Source organism: Sander vitreus, unplaced genomic scaffold (genome assembly GCF_031162955.1).
Source record: "Sander vitreus isolate 19-12246 unplaced genomic scaffold, sanVit1 ctg275_0, whole genome shotgun sequence".
NCBI lineage: Eukaryota > Metazoa > Chordata > Actinopteri > Perciformes > Percidae > Sander > Sander vitreus.
The window spans coordinates 4725-17500 of NW_027595438.1; the positions used below are offsets into that span (position 1 = coordinate 4725).

A 12776-nucleotide genomic window follows, 5' to 3' on the forward strand; every position below is an offset into this window, starting at 1 on the left:
TGTTTTTAAAACCGCTGCCAAACGGCTGTTCTAACCGGCTTTATCCCGGGTTATAAGTGTATCCCAGAGCGTTAACCCGGGTCAGCCTACCTCTTCCAGCTCGTCCTTAGCGTCCAGCTGGGTGGACACCAGGAGCCGGCCCTGCGGCTTCGCCTTCGCCGGTGCAGCCTCCATCTGCTCCCGCCGCGCCTCGCCGGGCCCCGCGGAGCCGCAAATCACTGGAGCTCCCGGTTCAACGGGGGTTATACCCAGTTCTGCCTGGGTACCGGAGACTGTGTGGCTCCTGTCGGTGTCGGAGCCTCCGCGCGAGCCGCTTCGCTCGGTAGCTGTGTGTTTTTAAAACTTATTTCGGAGCGCAGTCCCGCTGTGTGTGTGTGTGTGACACTCTGCCCGAGCACAGAAACATAACGGACATCCGCACAGAGCGTAGGCGGCGCCTTCTGACCAATCAGCGCGCTGACACCTCTGAGTGACGTCCGGATGGACCAATGAGAGGAGAGGAAATCTGGAGCCAATCCCCCGGCCTGCTGTACTGAACTTATCTTATTTATTACGTGTTTATAAATAATAATTAGTCCTTTCCTTAGAGATATTTAATATGCAAATGAGGCATTATCTAAAATCTGCACACACAAAGAGACACACACACACACACACACACACACACACAAAGAGACACACACACACACACACACACACACACACACACACACACACACACACACACACACACACACACACACACACACACAGACACAGACAGAGACACACACACACACACACACACACACACACACAGACAGAGACACACACACACACACACACACACACACACACACACACACACAGACACACAGACAGAGCACACAGACACACACACACACACACACACACACACACACACACACACACACACACACACACACACACACACACACAGACAGAGACACACAGACACACACACACAGACACACAGACAGAGACACACAGACACACACACACACACACACACACACACACACACACACACACACACACACACAGAGACACACACACACACAGACACACACACACACACACACAGACACACACACAGACACACAGACACACACACAGACACACACGCACACACACAGACACGCACACACACACAGACACACACACACACACACACACACACACACACACACACACACACACACACACACACACACACACACACACACACACACACACAGAGACACTCCACACACACAGAGACACACACACACACACACACACACACACACACACACACACACACACACACACACACACACACACACACACACACACACACACACACACACACACACACACACACACAGACACACACACAGACACACAGACACACACACAGACACACACACACACACACACACACACACACACACACACACACACACACACAGGGTTACCTAACCCTATTTCCCGTCATTTCTCCCGTTGACGTCTGTAAATATCCGTATATGAAGAGTTTTAGACAGTAGCTGAAGTAACAGAACTACTCCTCCCATAAACCACCAGGGAGTCTAACCTGTCAGCTGTGCTGTATTAACAGAGAGAGTCTAACCTGTCAGCTGTGCTGTATTAACAGAGAGACTAACCTGTCAGCTGTGCTGTATTAACAGGGAGAGTCTAACCTGTCAGCTGTGTTGTATTAACAGGGAGAGTCTAACCTGTCAGCTGTGTTGTATTAACAGAGAGTCTAACCTGTCAGCTGTGTTGTATTAACAGGGAGAGTCTAACCTGTCAGCTGTGTTGTATTAACAGAGTCTAACCTGTCAGCTGTGTTGTATTAACAGAGTCTAACCTGTCAGCTGTGTTGTATTAACAGAGAGTCTAACCTGTCAGCTGTGCTGTATTAACAGAGTCTAACCTGTCAGCTGTGTTGTATTAACAGAGAGAGTCTAACCTGTCAGCTGTGTTGTATTAACAGAGAGAGTCTAACCTGTCAGCTGTGTTGTATTAACAGAGAGAGTCTAACCTGTCAGCTGTGTTGTATTAACAGAGAGAGTCTAACCTGTCAGCTGTGTTGTATTAACAGAGAGTCTAACCTGTCAGCTGTGTTGTATTAACAGAGAGTCTAACCTGTCAGCTGTGTTGTATTAACAGAGAGTCTAACCTGTCAGCTGTGTTGTATTAACAGAGAGAGTCTAACCTGTCAGCTGTGTTGTATTAACAGAGAGAGTCTAACCTGTCAGCTGTGTTGTATTAACCCGCTGTGGGGGGGGGGGGGGGAAGCTCTATTACAACAATGCACACTAAGGACATAGGACCCCAAATACTGTGAGGTGAACTGCTTTCTCCGCCAAACCTTGCTCTAAAAAAGCCTGTTTTAACGTGTGTCTTCCACCGACTACCGCTGTGTATATTATAGGTTTCACAGGTAAGAGTTGCACTCTAGCTTAAACAGAAACTCTTTGTAGATTTTGTTTTATGCCGAATTTCTAAGTCTAAACCAACGATTTAAAATAATCATAACTTATGTTTGTCGAGGTAAGATCTCTTTACAAATCTCTTTACAAATATAAATTGTGACGTTTTATGAATGGGGTATGGTTCGGCGATTTCCCTGCTTGTAATATAACGACGTGTTTCGTGAATTAATTATTGTTAAAGATTAAAACAATCCACATTATGTAACACATAAATATAAATAAGTTGTGACTGCAAACTTGAGAAAAAGGGTCGAATATTTCCTGTGTTCATGTTCTGCAGTGAGACAGCAGCGCCCCTCTCTGCTCAGACGGCCCGATGCTGCCACCTGGCGGTGAGTTAGTGGAACTACAGCAGCATGTTTTAAATGATGGCTCGCCACCAGAGGAGGAGAACAGCGCTTAATAAGCGGTCATAGACGTTATAATCATATTAAAATAAGAGCTCATTGGTGTGTTATTTCAATGCTGAATGTTCTAGGTCAAACTCTCTGTTAAATAAAATCCTAATTCATGTTTGTGGAGAACAACATCATCATCGGGAGATCTTATAATGGAATATAAAAGACACGACTGTTAGTTCACAATATGATCTTCCTTTATTTCTATAAACTGTGACCAAACTACACATGTCCTCTTATTACGAGTGAGAGAGACAGACAGAGAGACAGACAGGCAGAGAGACAGGCAGACAGACAGAGAGGGAGACAGACAGACAGGCAGACGGACACACAGACAGACAGACAGAGACAGACAGACAGACAGGCAGACAGAGAGACAGACAGGCAGACAGACAGAGAGACAGAGAGAGAGAGACAGACAGGCAGAGAGACAGAGAGGGAGACAGACAGACAGGCAGACAGACACACAGACAGACAGACAGAGAGAGACAGACAGACAGACAGGCAGACAGAGAGACAGACAGGCAGGCAGACAGAGAGACAGAGAGAGAGACAGACAGGCAGACAGACAGACAGGCAGAGAGACAGGCAGACAAACAGAGGTAATAAAGTGTTTATAATAATAATAATAATAATAATAATAATAATAATAACGACACAGAATAGATTTTTCTTTTTACACGATTAAGTTGAAAGGGTTTATTTTACGTCCGTCTGTGTTTCTGGACCTGTCACTTTAAATGATGTCAGAGCTGAACGTCCAATCAGAGAGGAGGAGGAGGGGTTTAATACTGGCTGGTTATCACAAAGTCTGAGGCCCCATCTCCTGATAGGTCTGGCCAACGGAAACGGTGACATAACGAGTCATTGTCCTCCGTCAGACGGGGGTTTGATTCTCCTCCCCCAGCAGCCAGTAGGTCAGGAGCCGGGGGTTTGATTCTCCTCCCCCAGCAGCCAGTAGGTCAGGAGCCGGGGGTTTGATTCTCCTCCCCACAGCAGCCAGTAGGTCAGGAGCCGGGGGTTTGATTCTCCTCCCCCAGCAGCCAGTAGGTCCTCATGCGGCCCTTGCCCTTCATCTCGACCTCTCCTCTGAGCTGCAGCCTGAAGCTGCCCAACTCCTGCAAGACGTCTCTGGTCGCCTCTGACACGTGGATCTTCAGAGCTGCACACACACAATACAACCAATCACAACGGAGCACTGGATGTGTGTGTGTGTGTGTGTGTGTGTGTGTGTTACCCTCTCCATTGGACTCCATGCGTGACGCTGTGTTGACTGTGTCTCCAAACAGACAGTACCTGGGCATCTTCAGTCCAACCACACCAGCACACACCGGACCTACACACACACACACACACACACACACACACACACACACACACACACACACACACACACACACACACACACACACACACACACACACACACACACACACACACACATTATTATAATGAAAAATGATAATAAAAAATGTGTGTGTGTGTGTGTTGTGTGTGTGTGTTGTGTGTGTGTGTGTGTTTGTGTCTGTGTGTGTGTGTGTGTGTGTGTTTGTGTCTGTGTGTGTGTGTTGTGTGTGTGTGACACACAGGGCGTGTGTGATGCGTCAGTGCAGTAGTACTGGGATAGTAGTGCCTGTAGTTTAGCAGTTTAGTAGTTATTGCATGCTGCACGCTGTAACTGGGCCCTAGTGGACCCAGGCTGAACTGTAGGGGGTCCCGGAGCAGCAGTGGGCCCCAGAGGCACGGTGTGTAGGCCCACCAAGCAGTGGACACGCCCTGGCACCCGCCAACCACTGCCCCAGCTATGGGTAAATAGTCCCACTGCCTTGTGGGGTAGCCTATAAAGGCAAAGGCTAAGGGAGCACACCCTGAAAAAAAGACACAAGACCTCAACGGCGGAACAGGCGGCGGACGATGGCTGACTTAAGTGGAGCATCACAACGGCTGGGAAGGCGGATGAAGGCTACAGCAGTGATGGGTCCCCAGTCGTCTTGGTCTCTATGCCACTGGATCCTGACCCAGACCTGCCAAGGACATGGTGGGAGTGTGGTCTGCGCACCCACACCCTCACCTTAATCCTTACATATGCGCAAGCTCCTTGCTCCCCCCCCCCCCCCTCACAAGTCCTGACTGAGCAGCCCCACACTGCTCAAGGACCAGGAAAAGGTGGTCCAAACATTGTCTGCTCACAGTGAAAATAAGCTAAGCATTGCTTCTTGGAACGTTTGCACACTGCTGGACTTGGCCATAACTCCTGACACCCCCCACCGCAGGACAGCACTGGTGGCCCTGGAGCTCGCAAGGTACAACATCGACGTAGCAGCTCTCAGCGAGACCAGACTACATGGGGAGGACTCCCTGACAAAGGTTAGTGCTGGGTACACCTTCTTCTGGAAGGGGGTCCCCGAAGGCACTTGCCGTAACCATGGAGTTGGCTTTGCTGTATTCCTGAATCCCCCATCAGCATCACTGAAGGACCGATGACATGGCGCATCCCCCTGGCTAAGGAACGCTTCGCCACTCTCATCAGTGCATACGCCCCAACTCTTGATGCCGAGCACAACATCAAAGAGGATTTCTACAGAGCTCTTGAGGCCATCCAATAGAAAACCCCGGCTACGGACAGGATCATCCTCATGGGAGATTTTAACGCTAGAGTGGGCACGGAGCACCTGGTATGGAGTAAAGTCATTGGCCAGCATGGTGGGGAAAATGAACCACAACGGGCTCAGACTCCTCTCCCTCTGTGCAGAGCACCAGCTGGTCATCACTAACACCATCTTCCAGATGAAGAACAGGTTTAAGACCACCTGGCAGCACCCCCGCTGCAAGAACAGAAACCCAGCGAGCCCTCCAGACTATGGAGGACACCTGGTGGGTGCAAAAGGCGCAAGAAATCCAGAACCTGGCAGACTGCAATAACTCTCAAGGCTTTTACGATGCCAAAAAAGCATTGTACGGCCCCAGGAAGCGGGCGATTGCCCCAGTCTGATCAGCTGATTGGTCCATGCTCTTCAAGGACCGCCACGAGATTCTTGCCCTTTGGGCAAATCATTTTGAGAGTCTCTTCAACCACACCAACCCTGTCAACCCACATATTCTGGATAATCTCCCAGACCTGACACCAACCATGCACCTGGACACCCCACCACTTTACTCAGAACTCCGGCAAGCTATTGCTGGGATGAAGAACAGCAAAAGCGCCGGACCCGATGGAATCCCTGCAGAGGTTTTCAAACACGGAGGACACACCCTCACGCGTCGCCTACACCTCCTGATCCAAAACATCTGGGAACATGGGACCCTCCCACAGGACTGGAAAGATGCATCGTGGTCATCTACAAACAGAAAGGAGACAGAGCAGTCTGCGGCAACAGCCGTGGGATATCGCTCCTCTCCGTCGCAGGGAAAGTCCTGGCCAAGATCATGCTCAGCAGACTGGTCGAGCACATCTCGGAAGCTGTGCTTCCGGAAACACAGTGTGGCTTCCAGAAGACCAGATCCACGACAGACATGGTTTTTGTCTTGAGGCAGCTGCAGGAGAAGAGTCGAGAACATCACAAAGACCTTCACGTAGCCTTCTTCGACCTCAGCAAAGCTTTTGACACCATCAGCCGTGAGCTGCTCTGGAAACACCTCTCCAAACTCGGGGTACCACCCAAGTTTCTCAGCATCCTACAGCAGTTGCATGACGGGATGCAAGCCAGAGTGCTCACGGAAGAACTCCAGTCAGAGTTCTTTGAGGTAAACGTTGGGGTGAAGCAAGGCTGTGTCTTGGCTCCGGTGCTCTTTAACATCGTCCTCTCTGCCATCACCTGCCTCTTCCACCGTGCCATCGACATGAAGACGGTGTCCATGTGGAATACAGACTTGGATGGAAGCCTTTTCAACATCCGTCGGCTCCAGGCCCACACAAAGACAAAGACCCCCCAAATCTGTGAGCTTCAGTATGCTGATGACTGTGTCGTCTTAGCTCACAGCCCGGACTCTATGCAGCAAGCCCTTAACACAATATCCAGTCTGCACCAATCCTTTGGCCTACAGGTCAACATTCAAAAAACTGAGGTCATGTCCCATCTCACTACCCCCGCCCCCACACCCCCCAGTTTCCACATCCCCCTCACGCAGCTTGAATCTCTGGCACTCGACAGATCAGCCTGGCAGGTCACCTGTGCCACTGCAGTCTCTCAAATACACCAAACCAGCCAAGACCGACAATCCGAGAGGCGCATCAAGAGACCCCAGCGTGGGCTGGTACCCCCCTGGCATCTGGTTTCCCCTGCTCCATCTGGTTTCCCCTTGCTCCATCTGGTTTCCCCCTAGCATCTGGTTTCCCCCCTAGCATCTGGTTTCCCCTGCTCCATCTGGTTTCCCCCTACCATCTGGTACCCCCCTAGCATCTGGTTTCCCCTGCTCCATCTGGTTTCCCCCTAGCATCTGGTTTCCCCTGCTCCATCTGGTTTCCCCTGCTCCATCCATCTGGTTTCCCCTGCTCCATCTGGTTTCCCCTGCTCCATCTGCAGACGAGTGTGCGGCTCAAGGATCGGACTCTACGCCCACGAGAAGTGGCACCAGCGGCCAGGTCGCTGAACCAACCCCCCTCCCACCCCCCTCCCTGGAGCAAGCGTCATCATCGAACACGATGGACAGCTAAGAGGTGTGTATCTGTGTAGTAGCTGTGTGTGTCTGTGTGTGTGTGTATCTGTGTGTGTGTGTGTATCTCTGTGTGTGTGTGTATATCTCTGTGTGTGTAGTAACTGTGTGTGTGTGTGTGTGTGTGTGTGTAGTAACCAGTGTTGGGAAGGATCCTTTCAAAACGTATTCCGTTACAGAGTACAGAATAAATGCCCAAAAATGTCATTAGTAACGTATTCCGTTACGTTACTCAATCTGAGTAACGTAACGGAATACTTGGAGTACTTCCACATTGAACTGCATGTTATAAGTAGGAATGAGGCCATCACATCCAGCTTACTGGACAGGCCTGTTCTGGTGTGTTCTTCTGGTCCAACTGGCTGAATGTGGACCTCAACAAGCAGATAGGTTGTTGTATTTGTAGTCCTGAACTGCAAACTACAAAAATCTCACCGCAGTCTAAGCTACCACGAGCTAATCTTAGCTAACGTTAGCTAACGTGTCAAACGGGGCGAGTCTTTCAACAGCTCTGGGGCTAGTAAATCAGCACGTAGGAGAATGTAAAGTCACACGTCAGCTATAAAACAGCAAGGTGAGCAGTAACACTACAGCAGACGACTACGCTGGGCTAAAATAACGTCCTTTAAGATGCTTCTTCAGGTTGGAGGTGGAGGAATCTGGACGCTGAAAGGAGGCTGGTGGCCAGCAGACGCTGCAGTGCCCCGTTATATTTCCTTCTCCCTGTTCTTTCTTTAATGTGAAATGCTGTTTGTATTCCCAGATAGGAACCATTCCTGCCCTGGCCAACACTGGTAGTAACTGTGTGTATGTGTGTGTGTGTGTGTGTAGTAACTGTGTGTGTGTGTGTGTGTGTGTGTGTGTAGTAACTGTGTGTGTGTGTGTGTGTGTGTGTGTGTGTACTGACCACTGTGTATGCCGATGCGTAGCCTCAGCTGCTGATTGGCTCGGTGTCTGATCCTGAAGCTCTGGACGGCGTCCAGCAGGGCGAGGGACATCCGGGCGATCTCGCGGCCGTGCAGCTTCCCGTTCCGCACCGGCAGCCCGGACACCACCATGTAGGCATCGCCGATCGTCTCCACCTGCAGGGACATGGTAGCTTAGCTTAGCACACAGAGACACCGGTAGCTTAGCTTAGTTTAGCACACAGAGACACCGGTAGCTTAGCTTAGCACAGGGACACTGGTAGCTTAGCTTAGCACACAGAGACACCGGTAGCTTAGCTTAGCACACAGAGACACTGGTAGCTTAGTTTAGCACAGGGACACTGATAGATTAGCTTAGTTTAGCTTAGCACACAGAGACACCGGTAGCTTATCTTAGCTTAGCACACAGAGACACTGGTAGCTTAGCTTAGTTTAGCACAGGGACACTGATAGATTAGTTTATCTTAGCTTAGCACAGGGACACTGATAGTTTAGCTTAGCTTAGCTCAGTTTAGCACAGGGACACGGGTATCTTAGCTTAGCACACAGAGACACGGGTAGCTTAGCTTAGTTTAGCACACAGAGACACGGGTAGCTTAGCTTAGCACACAGAGACACGGGCAGCTTAGCTTAGTTTAGCACAGGGACACTGATAAATTAGCTTAGTTTAGCTTAGCACACAGAGAGGGACACTGATAGATTAGCTTAGTTTAGCACACAGAGAGGACGCACAGGGACACTGATAGATTAGCTTAGCACACAGAGAGGGATGCTGATAGCTTATTTTAGCGTAGCTTAGCATCCAACAGGAATGTCTTACCTTGTAAACATCAAAGTTGTCGATGATGGCGTCGAAGCAGGTGTAGAGGTCGTTCAACAACGTCACCACCTGGAGCCCAAATAACCAGACAGCCAATCATATCACTGCTTCCACTGTTCATCCAATCATATCACTGCTTTCACTGTTCATCCAATCATATCACTGCTTTCACTGTTCATCCAATCATATCCAACATTTGGGTTTCTTCTTTCAACCAGATTATAAACATAATAACGTGGATGGTTACGAAAACGTGGGAAAAACTTCAAAAAAACAGAAAAATACTGCAATTGAAATGCAGCTGCAGCAGATAAAAAGGTCACGTAACGTTTCGGACTAGTAGCCTCCAAGATGCTAACGGCTTTTTGAGCTAACGCACAGTCTATGAGCTAACGTTAGCAATCAAACACAACAAAGGCTGTCACCTGAATGGTGTTTTGAGCTAACGTTAGCAATCAAACACAACAAAGGCTGTCACCTGAATGGCGTTTTGAGCTAACGTTAGCAATCAAACACAACAAAGGCTGTCACTTGAATGGTGTTTTGAGCTAACGTTAGCAACCAAACACAACAAAGGCTGTCACCTGAATGGTGTTTTGAGCTAACGTTAGCAACCAAACACAACAAAGGTTGTCACCTGAATGGTGTTTTGAGCTAACGTTAGCAACCAAACACAACAAAGGCTGTCACCTGAATGGTGTTTTGAGCTAACGTTAGCAATCAAACACAACAAAGGCTGTCACCTGAATGGCGTTTTGAGCTAACGTTAGCAATCAAACACAACAAAGGCTGTCACCTGAATGGCGTTTTGAGCTAACGTTAGCAACCAAACACAACAAAGGCTGTCACCTGAATGGTGTTTTGAGCTAACGTTAGCAACCAAACAATCATAGATAACTAAAACGTTTTTGAAATGATTTCCATCTTCTGTTATTGTTTGTAAAGAGAAACGTTTATTTTATGGATTTCACAAATTTCAGAATGACACGTTATGCCGTAAACCGTTTAAATCTGAGCTCAACTCCCATCTGCTCTGACTCCCATCTGCCCTGACTCCCATCTGCCCTGACTCCCATCTGCTCTGACTCCCATCTGCTCTGACTCCCATCTGCTCTGACTCCCATCTGCCCTGACTCCCATCTGCCCTGACTCCCATCTGCCCTGACTCCCATCTGCCCTGACTCACATCTGCCCTGACTCACATCTGCTCTGACTCACATCTGCCCTGACTCCCATCTGCCCTGACTCCCATCTGCCCTGACTCACATCTGCCCTGACTCACATCTGCTCTGACTCACATCTGCCCTGACTCACATCTGCCCTGACTCACATCTGCCCTGACTCACATCTGCCCTGACTCACATCTGCCCTGACTCACATCTGCTCTGACTCACATCTGCCCTGACTCCCATCTGCTCTGACTCCCATCTGCCCTGACTCACATCTGCCCTGACTCACATCTGCCCTGACTCCCATCTGCTCTGACTCACATCTGCTCTGACTCACATCTGCCCTGACTCCCATCTGCTCTGACTCCCATCTGCTCTGACTCACATCTGCCCTGACTCACATCTGCCCTGACTCACATCTGCTCTGACTCACATCTGCTCTGACTCCCATCTGCTCTGACTCACATCTGCTCTGACTCACATCTGCCCTGACTCACATCTGCTCTGACTCACATCTGCTCTGACTCAAATCTGCCCTGACTCACATCTGCTTTGACTCACATCTGCTCTGACTCACATCTGCCCTGACTCCCATCTGCCCTGACTCCCATCTGCTCTGACTCCCATCTGCTCTGACTCACATCTGACTCCCATCTGCCCTGACTCTACATCTGCCTGACTCACATCTGCCCTGACTCACACATCTGCTCTGACTCCCATCTGCTCTGACTCCCATGCTGCTCATCTGCTGACTCACATCTGCCCTGACTCACATCTGCTCTGACTCACATCTGCTCTGACTCACATCTGCTCTGACTCACATCTGCCCTGACTCCCATCTGCTCTGACTCACATATGACTCACATCTGCTCTGACTCCCATCTGCTCTGACTCCCATCTGCTCTGACTCACATCTGACTCCCATCTGCTCTGACTCACATCTGCCCTGACTCCCATCTGCTCTGACTCCCATCTGCTCTGACTCCCATCTGCCCTGACTCACATCTGCCCTGACTCCCATCGGGCAGTGACATTCCCTACTGGCCTCCAGATACTATTATGGGATGTACTGGCCTCCAGATGTTATTATGGGATGTACTGGCCTCCAGATACTATTATGGGATGTACTGGCCTCCAGATACTATTATGGGATGTACTGGCCTCCAGATACTATTATGGGATGTACTGGCCTCCAGATGTTATTATGGGATGTACTGGCCTCCAGATACTATTATGGGATGTACTGGCCTCCAGATACTATTATGGGATGTACTGGCCTCCAGATACTATTATGGGATGTACTGGCCTCCAGATGTTATTATGGGATGTACTGGCCTCCAGATACTATTATGGGATGTACTGGCCCCCAGATACTATTATGGGATGTACTGGCCTCTAGATGTTATTATGGGATGTACTGGCCTCCAGATACTATTATGGGATGTACTGACCTGCAGCGGCGTGCTCTCAGCTGATAGGGCGGTGAAGCCGATGATGTCACTGAAGTAAATGGTGACGGAGTCGAAGGCTTCGGCCTGAACCGTCTCGCCGCGTTTCAGCTGCTCGGCAACCGAACTGGAACAAAACAAGAGTATTATGGGCTATATTTCCTAGTATTACAGCAGTATTATGGGCTATATTTACTAGTATTACAGTAGTATTATGGGCTATATTTACTAGTATTACAGCAGTATTATGGGCTATATTTACTAGTATTACAGTAGGATATATTTACTAGTATTACAGCAGTATTATGGGCTATATTTACTAGTATTACAGTGGTATTATGGGCTATATTTACTAGTATTACAGTAGGATATATCTACTAGTATTACAGCAGTATTATGGGCTATATTTACTAGTATTACAGTGGTATTATGGGCTATATTTACTAGTATTACAGTAGGATATATCTACTAGTATTACAGTAGTATTATGGGCTATATTTACTAGTATTACAGTAGGATATATCTACTAGTATTACAGTAGTATTATGGGCTATATTTACTAGTATTACAGCAGTATTATGGGCTATATTTACTAGTATTACAGTAGGATATATCTACTAGTATTACAGTAGTATTATGGGCTATATTTACTAGTATTACAGCAGTATTATGGGCTATATTTACTAGTATTACAGTAGGATATATCTACTAGTATTACAGTAGTATTATGGGCTATATTTACTAGTATTACAGTAGGATATATTTACTAGTATTACAATAGAATTATGGGCTATATTTACTAGTATTACAGTAGGATATATTTACTAGTATTACAGTAGGATATATTTACTAGTATTACAATAGAATTATGGGCTATATTTA

At 48.3% G+C, this 12776-nt stretch overlaps 1 protein-coding gene across 1 annotated transcript in view; it reads right to left on the reverse strand.

The window, feature by feature from the left end:
- Positions 1 to 3057: 3057 nt before the first annotated feature.
- LOC144513555 (atrial natriuretic peptide receptor 1-like) overlaps positions 3058 to 12776 on the reverse strand; it is a 56826-nt gene continuing 47107 nt past the window's right edge. Inside the window, exons 19-23 of the mRNA XM_078244659.1 lie at positions 11898 to 12021; positions 9278 to 9346; positions 8439 to 8613; positions 4116 to 4214; positions 3058 to 4040 (exon numbers count right to left, since the gene is read on the reverse strand). Of these exons, the coding sequence (XP_078100785.1) occupies positions 3886 to 4040; positions 4116 to 4214; positions 8439 to 8613; positions 9278 to 9346; positions 11898 to 12021 (622 nt within the window). The 3' untranslated portion in view covers positions 3058 to 3885. The remainder of the gene's footprint in view (positions 4041 to 4115; positions 4215 to 8438; positions 8614 to 9277; positions 9347 to 11897; positions 12022 to 12776) is intronic.